This window comes from Gymnogyps californianus, chromosome 16, assembly GCF_018139145.2.
Source record: "Gymnogyps californianus isolate 813 chromosome 16, ASM1813914v2, whole genome shotgun sequence".
NCBI lineage: Eukaryota > Metazoa > Chordata > Aves > Accipitriformes > Cathartidae > Gymnogyps > Gymnogyps californianus.
Genome location: NC_059486.1, coordinates 4803228 through 4814162, shown reverse-complemented (window position 1 = coordinate 4814162; position 10935 = coordinate 4803228). Strand labels below are relative to the sequence as shown.

Below are 10935 nucleotides of genomic sequence, written 5' to 3'. Positions count from 1 at the left end.
GCTGTCTGTATCAACTGCTCTTGCACTAAACTATAATGTCTCACTATGTTGATTAATTTTTAGCATTGTTCTTGTGTGTAAGCCAAAACCATGGTTTGAGCTGAATCTGCACATTCAGCTATCTTCCATGTGGGGGAGAGGAACAGTCTGCTTTGATGAAGGTAACTGGCCTCACTGAAGACATACAAAGGAACTGCTGCCTTTAAATGTTTTTGTACAGCCATGGCTAAGCGTAAGGAGTGCGATTCCAGTGTACTAGAAGAACTCATAAAACTAACCAGCTCTAAAGAAAGGGTGGATGAGAGGTTTGCTGTTCATAGCTTTGACTCTGCCCCCTTCCAATCAAGGCTGATCCCCAGCACAGCTGCAGTAGTTCAGCTCATTTATGCAGGAATCTACTAAGCTTAGAAAAAAATATTAGGGAAAATGCTTGGAGTAGAATCAAGGCTTGAATGTGTTCTTACCAGGCTGAGTAGCAACCACTGCTGCAAGGTTTTAGTGCTTGAATGGGTGTCTGAAATCACTATACTTCTCTTTTTATATGTGTAATAACATGAGAGGGAGCACTTTTGACACATTTTAAGTAAACATCTCTACTTCCTTTCTGTTGGAGAGCAGATGCTAGAGGCTAACACATTTGATAAGCTTAGTTAGAACTCTAATGTTATTCATTTCTATTAAAAAGCAACAGAACCACTGCTTTTAGAGCAGCGTGCTTCTCTTGTGCAACTTACTTGACTTCTCTAAACTAAGCTGGAACTTCTTTTAAGAAAACTTTAAAGCTTCCAGTCACTAACACAGTAAAACACAAGCATCTAGTTTACTTCCACTAGTATAAACAACTGAAAAAGTGACTGCTCATGAGCAGAACCTACCATCTTTTCCACAACTGCATGACTATTGCTAGCCTTGAAGTAGTCAAACAAGAACATTTCAGATTTAAGGCAGCTAGAGCTAGAACTCTGTCCTCTAACACTGTTTCCCTAAGATATGGTTCTCCAGCCTCTGCTTTTCATGTTTTGTTCTAATTTAGAACAAAATTCCTGATGTGTGAACTTTTTTCCAATTTGGAAAGACATGTACATGCAGCAGAAAATCATCCCAGGCATCAAAGCTTCCTTGTAAGTGACTTTCACAAGGGCAAAATCATGAGTTTCTCATCTGTTAAGTTCTGCCAGAATGGAACACTGCAGTACAAGTTGGTCAGAAACATCAGTTTTACCATGCAGTAAGGTACTACCAAAAAAAAAAAACCAATACCCATTTGTTATAGATTTGATAGAAATGGCCCGTTCTTTGCCACTTACAACTAATGACAAATTTCAGGCACAGCAGCAAACCATGTGAGAACTTTATTTCTTCACAATCTGAATAACATCCTCATCTTCAAGAGTATGGTCTTTACCAACTTTTTGAGGGTTGTGTTTAACAGATGAACCCCAGACCAGTGCACTGAAAGGAGAAAAAAAATCAAACTTAAAAGGCTTAGAAGTATAATATGCAAACAGCAGAACAACAGCTATTTCTGTCACAAAGCTAATACAGAAAGCAATGCTTACGAGCTATTTTTATTCTCCTGCAAGTACCTGGATGAGTGGTCTGTGTGACCCAGAGTACAAGCAGATCAAAACAAAGTATGAAGTCATCCAAAATACTTGTGCATACAGGACGATGGCCCGTAATGCTGCATCTAGTGCTACTTTCAAATATAAAGAAAAACATTTTCCACATAGAGGAAATTTATCCAGGAAAGAGCATAGGAACATCAAATAATAGTAATTTAAGTATTAAGTTTAATTGTCATAGGCAGATCTATTCAACATCAAAAAAAATCAAATCCTGTTTTCCCTTCTAGTTTACAAGAGAATAAAAGAATATACCAGGAGGCAGATTATTTTCTGTTCTCTATAAATTATTCTTTTACAGTAATACTTACTATTTAAAGTCTTTAATGAGATTTTTGTGGATCTTCATGCAAAAATCCTCCACTGTGGTCTTGCAGTAAGGTAGTACCACAGGGGAGGTGTAGTCTGGGAGCTGCCCTTTAGGTTTGGTGTAGCTGTAACGCAGATGGAACAGTCAGTCAATACCACAACCTCCTCATCTCTTTCAACCCATCATGAAATTTCATAGGTCATTCACACTGTCATCCTAGGCGCTTGTGCCAAGTTCCACTATTTCAGTGGTGACAATAGATACTCTGTAAATTGTTTGGTGTTCTTAAGCTGAAAACGCATCTAGGTAGCCAATGGCTGCAGCAGGTTCTCCCTTGTAACTGTAAAGGTTTACCACTAGTGAGCTTTCTGTAGTTGCTTAAAAGAAGATGAAAAATAGTTGATGGAAAAGAACATCTACAGTATTATGGTTCTGACTTGTGATTTTTTTTTCCTGTGGGAAACTCAAGATATGTTAGGAAAAAAACTGACAAAGTTTATAGCCCAGATACCTAGACACACTAAATCCCTTTTTACAATAGATTTTATGTTGTCGCAAGAAGACAGATACAAGTTTAAAAGACTACAATTACTGTATTATGAGCATTAATAGATTCATTCATAAATTCATCCAAAGAAATGCATTAGTATTTCTTAAGTATGAGGTAAACCTGGAATAACTTATAGTAAAAATACCTGAAATGCTAGACGAAGAACTAAATTCAGTTTTGTTAAGAGAGCTGAATGCATGACAGACAGAAAAGAGGACTACCTCTTAAATTCACAACTTTGCCCTAAGTTTGACTAGAATTCCATGTTTTCAGGAATTTTTTTAAGATGTACTTTGGACTTGGTTTCACAAGGTCCTCATTTAATTCCCCTACAAGTTCTAAACATAGCACTTGTGACTGTTAAGAAACTCTGTCCATCACACAACAGACAAGAGGAGCACAATTTCCAATTTACAGAGTAAACATACTTCAGTGACAAAAGACATCATAATTTGAAAGCTAGAGTTCTAAGCTAACAGAAAACCAGTGTAAAATAATCATCATTCATCCATTCTTGAGACATTCTTCAGTCTCAGCCTTACAGTTAACTCAACAGAAGGCAGCAATTGAGACTCACATTCGTACTAGCTTCAAGTAGTCCCAAATCTTCTCCAGCAGATCATCAAAGTTCCAGCGATGATGAGCAGATATTGGTACACAGTGGGGTACTTTGTAAATAATATCTAGTTCCTCAATGGAAATTTGGTCAATTTTATTTAGGACGTAAATGCATGGGATGTAAACCCTGCAAAGAGAAGGAAATACCGTTACAGCAGCCTAGCAGCAGTACACTGCTACCTTCATTGGAAAGAAAAATTCATTTTTTAAAAGGATATCCCTATGTTGATACCACATTGCTAGCTTAGCTTCTGTGGGAAGCAAACCTGAGACACAATTCTTTTCTTTGTAATATAAACTGCAGGTATGCCAAAGCCAGGGTCCCAACAGTACCTGTTTCCTTCAACAACGTCAATTAGGTCATCAGCAGTGGCATCGCTGCGCAGTGTGACATCAGCATTGTGAATTTTATACTCTGCTAAGATGCTCTTCACTGTTTCAGTATCCAGCTCACTCTGAGGACACTGAACGTAAACACAGTATTAAGGAATGAAAGAGTTTACAGTCAAATGAAGTATTACAATTAATAATGCTATCACCTAGCAATCGCTGCATATAGATTACTAGAAATAATAGCTGCATTGTAAGTTACTGGACTTGACTATGATTTTACCATAGTCAGCCTCAGGAGAGGGAAAAAAAAATTTAAATTGCAACAGCTTTGTTTACATTAATGCCCCACTGATAGCTGCAATCAGACATTTCAGAAGTAGTGTTTCCTGTCAATCTGGGACCAGTTGCAATACAAATCCACCTATCTACTAGTTCAGTGCCCAGACAACTACATGTTAGGTACTTAGATCCCAGAGCAGAGTTCTGATTTTTCGTATCTCTGGCTATTTCTACACTTTTAAAGATTCAGTAGTAAATGGGAAATGAGGAGTAGTCCAGGTTGCAAGGCCTGGAACTCTGAGCAATCTTCTCCAGAAGAGTGCTGTAGCCACCAAGCGAGAGGCAGTTTTTGCACACTCTCCTTTGGGCCTTGGAACTTGTAATTGTTGGAAAGCGACCAAGCCTCTGATTTGAGAGTGAGGAGCTGGTCAGGCTCCCAGGACAGGTATGGATGGCCTCCAAGAAAAGTAACTGACTACAGCACAGTACAGCAGTTCAGCTTCTAAAGAAGCCATAGCACGGGAATGGTCCCAGGCATACCATTAACTGCAAATGCCTCTTTCTTCAAGTAATTTTTTCTTTTATTTGGGTTAAAGAAAACTTCCAACTTACTGTGGCTGTAAGGTTAATGCCTCCTTTATCCTTTTTTTTAAAGCCGATATTGGGAGGCTTACTATTCAGACGAATTCCAAATCCCTCCAGTTCATTCTCAATGATTTTCTTGTGACCAAGGGGTTTCAGCACATCCAGAACAATCAGAATGAGATTACAGGTTCGAGCGACTAAGAATCAGAAAAAGAAAGTAATCTCTCAAAAAAGTGCACTCACACAATCTGAGACAAAACAACATAAACTATGGCTCAGTGGACTGATAATAATATTAAACCCCTGAAGGCCACTACGTTGCTTATTTTTAAATTCCAGTATAAGACTGAAGTTTGTAGTGCTGGCCAAGCATCACTGATAGAAAGATCCTTACATGTTATAAGAATCACAGAGGCTGCAAAAATCTTCCTTCCTGTCTACGTTCAGACCCCAGATTGATGACAATAAGCTAGGTAAAGAAATGAAGACAGCAGCCTTGTTTAATATGGGATCACATCTGCCTTCCAAATTATTAATATACTTTCACTGCAGTGTCAATGCAGAGCATGAACTCGGCAAATGCATAAAGCCAGAACTGAAAACAGACCGAAATGAAAATGGCTACTGCTTCACAGCAGGCAGCTCAATTCCAGCATACAATTCAGCTTTTTAAGGACATCAGAAACGGTGATTCAACCCTTCATTCTCATAAGCTGTAGTAACTGAACCAGTGATAGGATGCTGCCTCCAGCTTTCATATACTCGCCTGCAATGACTTGCCGTCCTCTGCCTTTACCATCCTTGGCACCTTCAATAATTCCTGGGAGATCAAGTAGCTATTTGTTCAGAGGAAGGAAAGTAACTCATGAGAAAAATATTTTTCTTCACGGAGAAAATAACTCCTACTTTTACCTTTCTCCTAAACCAGCTGACTCTACTGCAAATGTGAATAGAATATGGCAAAATTGTTTCCCCCTTGATTCTTATATATTATATTATATTATCTCATGTGCCCTACCGGTACAATGGAACAGATCATCTCATCGAGAAAACAAGAACTACCACAGGAACTTCTCCCCAGAACAAAGTGGAAAGCAGGGTAAAATTAGTACCTCATGGAAACATTTCCAATGTATTCTCAAGCACTTCTACATGTCACTTCTAACCTGCTAATGTCAGGCCAGACCGTTCAGCCATAACACCACTGCATACATATATACCATCTTATCCTCACAAACACAAAAAGATCTCACCTGTATCTTTGCTCCTTTGTATCTAATGACTCCGGGCACGGTAGTTAGCGTAGTGAATTCATATGCTGCCACTTCAGAGTATACACCAGCAAGATTACTTAGAAGAGTAGACTTCCCCACTGATGGGAAACCCACAAACCCAATTCGGGCATCACCTGTCTTTGCAACATCAAAACCTGCAAATAAGGAGTAAAAATACTCGTTTATCTTCTAAGGTTCTGGACAGCAGTCCCGCTATTACTTTTAATATTGCCTGAGTGAAAGCCAGATAAGCCTCCCTACAAGGAGGATGAGAGTATGAAACAGAGAGTTCACAATCTATATTGCCTTGCACCACTTTGTCTGTATAACACTCCATGGCATGTACCTGTCAATAAAGTGCAGGCTGCAAGGCTTCCCAGTGGGCTACACTTGACTTGAGCGTAGGTGGAGCATTCCCTTTAAGCACTGCAGCTTAGACAATTCACGCCTTTATATATAAAAACAGATGGCTGCTGCAAGATGCTGCTTCATGTAAAACCCCTAAGACTTCTGCAAATACACGACTATATCAGCCAAAATGCAGAAGCCCTTTCATTTATGCTTCAACAAGGGCTCCACCCCAAAGCCCTAGAAAGGCCCACAAACCACGGCTAAGGTCCTGTACGGGGAAGGACAAGAGGGAGAGAAGGTTGCTCCGATTTATTCAGCAGACAGCCTAACACGATTTAAGCGGACAAGAGCCACCCCCATTAGATCGACTTCCGTCACACACCCCGCACTTCGGCAGTGAGGAGCGGCCACTTCTGCAGAGGCCGCCGAGGCAGCCGGAGCCTTCCCGCAGAACAACGCACCTTCCCCAGGGCCGCCGCCGCCGCCTCCCTTGGGGGTGATGAGCTCCCGGCGTAGCTTAGCCAAGCGGGCCTTCAGCAGCCCCAGGTGGTGAGCCGTGGCCTTGTTCTTCTGCGTCCGGGCCATCTGCAAGAGCACGGAACCAAGGACTCACCACCGGGAGAGGCTCTGCCGGGCCGCGCCGCCCCTCGGCTCCCGCGCGGCGCCTCACGACCCCAACGGCGCCGGCAGGGCCCTGTCACCCGCTCACGGAGCGGCACCGCGGCCGCCGCCCCCCCGGAGCCCCGCGGCCGCCCCGTCTAGCGCTTCGTGCCTGGCCCAGCCCCGACCGGCCTTGGGGAGAAGGCCGGCGCGTTACCTCAGCCTCGATCTCCGCGATCTTCGCCAGCGTGCCGCTCATCTTGGCGGCAGGTCTCGGCCCCGGCCGGCAGCCACCACAGCAGCACCCCTCCTCAGGCCCGGCCCGGCCCGGCAGCGCGCAGGCGCACAGCGGCCTCTCGCGGGAGCGAGGCCAGCGCTCGCGAGAAGCAGCGGGAGCGCGCCTCAGCGGCAGGCGGGAAAGAGCCCGCGGCGCGCGCCGCCCGGCTCGCGCGCTTGCAGCCCGCGTGCTGACCTGGCCGGAGGCGCCGCAGCGCCCCCTGCGCGGCCGCCGCAGCCCTCGCGCCGCCTCACAGCAGCGGGCAGCGGTGTGAGGCGGAGTGCGGCGCCGGGAAGAGAGAGCGGGCGAGAGAGAGAAAGTGTGTGACACGTGTGTGTGTGTGTGTGTGTGTGTGTGTGTGTGTGTGTATGAGAGAGCGACGCTGAGGCAGCTGTAGGGGTGTAGGAATCGGCATGAGCCGGGTGTGCGAGAGAACTGAGGGGAGGCTCGGGAGTGGGGGGAGAAAAACGGTCGTTGTGAGGCTGAGGTACTCCTCTGTGAGAGAGGCAGTAGGGCTGTGGTGCTGGGAGCGAGTGCGGCAGCCGGCGTGAGGCTGAGGCTCTGGGTGCTCGTCTGTGAGAGAAAACGTGCGCGAGGTGTGGCAAGAGTGGCGATGGGAGGGAAAACGGCTGTGTGGTGAGGCAGGGTGGCTCGCAGGTGTGTGAGCAGGCCTGCGTATGGAGCCGGGGGTACTCGCTGCCCGTGAGGGGAGGTGGCGTGTGCCTTTCCCTGTGGTTAAACTGGACCTGGCGCTTCGACGTGCGCGGAGATCTGCCTCTGCCGTGGTCTTCCTTGTAGTCCACTTGCAGTACTGCTCATCACCAGGTGTGTAGATGTGCATATGTATTCCACAGCCCTGCTGAATCGGGTAGAGCTGCTAACGCTTCTCGTAGGAGAGCCGCCTTTAGCTGACGCTTTATAAAACCAGTACTTCCATACTGAGGCTTTCTCACGGCTTCTTTCAGCTGAGCCCAGGCCATACCACTTTGCCCCAGGGACATCTGTAGCTGTCCATTGAATGCAGGCTAATTAAATAGATCAAGGATTTTTTTTAATGGTCCCTTCAAACTTTAAAGAGCTGAGTATCTCCAGCTTTTGACAGTATCACAAGAAGCCAGACAGTTGGATTTGGAATAAAAAGTATTTTTATGACATAAAGAAATACATTTTTATAAGTTTTCAGGATTTTAGAGTCTCCGAGTTTGTTTCCCTGTCATATTTTGTCTGAATTGGAATCATTTATAGAAACCTTTTTCTCCATATTCAGTAGCCTTTCTAGGAGGGCTCTTCTGTCTCAATTTATTACAAAGTCTGTTTTTATATGATGTATCTAAATGTACAACTTAACATGTTTTTTAAACAAAACCATACTCTCCTGGTCCCATACTGTAAAAATGTTTATAATGACACTTGCAGAATCACCTGCCACGTCTTCAGACAGGATTCTGAGTATTGTACAATTGACAAAATTTAACTAACCTTATAACAATTTTGGTAATAAAATTGTTATAGGTCATTAAGTCTCTTTAACTTACAGTAAAAAGAAAAAAAAAGAGAGCACTAGTGCAATGGAAACCACGCTGCTATTTGCTATCTCTTTCTGCCTCTGCATATCCCCTGCTTATCTCATCTTGATCAAAAAAGCAGCCTTTAATGTCATAAACTGTTTATAGTAGGAACTGTCATTAATATAAGCTTATACAGAGCTTACTAAAATAGAATCTCAAATAAAATGGGATTACTATTCCTGGTAATGTTAGCTCAGCTAAGCTAGGCGAAATGTAAATGCATCTACCACTGTCTATTTGTTCATGGTTTTCTAGTTATTCCTTGTGAACAATATCTGTTTTCAACGTAGGACATAGCAGATTTGGTCCTGGTATAAATTTTTTCCTACTTACTTCAGATGGACTTGGACTTGTTTATGCCTCAGCTGAATTCAGCCATACAATCAGTCCACGTTTGCGGTCCCTTTTAGTAACAGGAGAAACACTGAGAAAAATGCAAATTCTGAATGGTCAATCAGGGTTTAAGACCACCTCTATTTTTGCAGTAGATGATGGCTAACTTCAGAACTTGTTGCTAGCAACAGTAATAGATGTTCTTACAAACTCACTCCAAATCCCATATATTGAGCCTAACTAAAAACTATTTTTCCAAGTTTGGGCTGAATGAACAAAGATGTCAATAAAACATATGGTTTGAAAATTTAGTTACTGGGTGGTTTTTGTTTTCCTGGTTTAGGTATTCATAGTGTTCTTAACATACAACTGCTCAGTATATGCTCTTAAATCCTTTTTTTTCCAGAAAGTTACTCAAGCAAAGATCCTATAAGGAATTTAGGCACCTAAAAACTTATTTCAGTGTTGAGTATTGTCCTTAATTACCTGAAGGGAGTAAGAGTTTAATTAATAAAAATAATTTCTCTGATTCTTTTTTCCTAGCCAAATTAACACTTTCTAATTGGTTAGAATATTTAAAGTAGTTCATATTAGTTTATAACAGCACCCTCTTCTAAGCTTCAGAAAGGCTTGTTCAATAGAGATTGGTTCCAGGTTGTGAATAGAACATAATTATTTACTGTGATGACTGTTGTGAAATTTTTAATATAAAGGTGCTTTATGTGATGTGGTACTTGGAGAACAGGGTGGTTATGACCATAGGAAGTTAGGTGTGACAACTGGGAAAGTGACTGGAAGGTGGGTAATTGAGAATGGATAAATTATGTCCTCTGAGGACAACAGTCAAACCTAGAAAATGGACTGCAAATGATAAAAGTTTATTTAAAAAAGTCAGTCAGAGAAGGGAAAAATCAAGGAAAATATTCATCGAAAATTGGATATAATGTCAGAAGAGGAAAAAGCCCGCAATGGAACCTGTAAGAAAATGAAAGGAGATGCAAGAGACTGAGATCTACTCGAAAGGTTAATTGAGCTTTATAGTGGGTGCTGACGGAAGATGGAGTATGTGAATTGCTTTTTTTTTTATTAAAATGTATCTGTATGTTTTTTAAATTGAGAGAATTCCATTTAGGAAATGTAGATGAAGTGCAAGATGGGGTATATTTCCAAAGGTTGTAAATTGCACAACAGTTGTACAGCCAGTCTCTCAGATGGCGAACTGCCTGCTATATGACAGACAACACAGAATAAAGATTCAGATGTGGAGTAAAAAAACCCAAATGATCAAGTAGTCATATGAATTGCTAACTGATAAATTGAAAGTATATAACACAAGCACTTTTCTAATAATATTTTTAATAAGGTAAGGAAAGCAATATACTACAGGTTGTTTAGAAAATGCAGGAAGACTGCATCTGAAATAAAGGCTGTCTCATCAAACAATTAAGAAACATGACACAGTATGGAATCAGTGATTGGGAAAAAACAGGAGTGTTTGTTTCATCAAGCTACAATGACAGGAATGTGACTGAAATGGCACATACCTCGTTAGCAAGATCTAAGTGATGGAGGGCTGTTGCAAAAATGGGTTTCAGAAATTCATATTCTACACACTCCAGTCCTGCTGACTCATTGATTTTGAGCAAGTCATTTCCTTTACTTGTGCCTCAGTTTTATTTTTGCACAACAGGAATGTGCAGTTGCCACAGAATGATTGAAACTTTCATGTTTCCATAGCACTGCCCTGCGAGTGTGATAACTGTAGATCACTTCAACAGGAGAGCTGAATAGTTAATGCATTTAGTGTTTTCTGTCCAACTACCAATTTTGAATAAGTTGCTTCATTATGGGCCAAATTCTGAAATTCTTTCTGAAACAGCTATTATTTTAGCTTGAGTAAGAGTTTTACTTACATGAGATGCAAATTAAGTATGTTGAGAAGAGGCTTGCAAGTCTTTTGGATAACCATGTAAAATTTAGCATTGTAAAATAACATGGTAAAAACTGTGAGTATGAAATTAATCGTGATAACTTGTGTAGTGTATGCTTCATTAAAATCACATAAAGACCCTTCTTAAGCAGTGCATGCTCGCTTAGGTATTTTTTTATTATTTTTTTATTTTCCTCCTTTTTATTCTAATAAATAGCTCCAATACTTGTCGATATCAAGTCTATTCACAGTGCACTGAGAAGGTCGTTTTAGCTTAAGAGCCACTCTGGTAGTACAGCACT

The 10935-nt window shown here is 41.9% G+C and overlaps 1 protein-coding gene across 1 annotated transcript; it reads right to left on the bottom strand.

Moving 5' to 3' along the window:
- Positions 1-1339: 1339 nt before the first annotated feature.
- Positions 1340-6824, bottom strand: DRG1 (developmentally regulated GTP binding protein 1). Its single transcript, XM_050906551.1, has 9 exons — positions 6743-6824; positions 6387-6510; positions 5554-5729; positions 5067-5136; positions 4328-4497; positions 3437-3567; positions 3063-3230; positions 1937-2059; positions 1340-1452 (listed from the first exon to the last, which is right to left on the bottom strand). Exons 1-9 carry the CDS (start codon positions 6782-6784, stop codon positions 1353-1355), a joined length of 1104 nt encoding a protein of 367 aa, XP_050762508.1. The 5' UTR covers positions 6785-6824; the 3' UTR covers positions 1340-1352.
- Positions 6825-10935: the final 4111 nt, after the last annotated feature.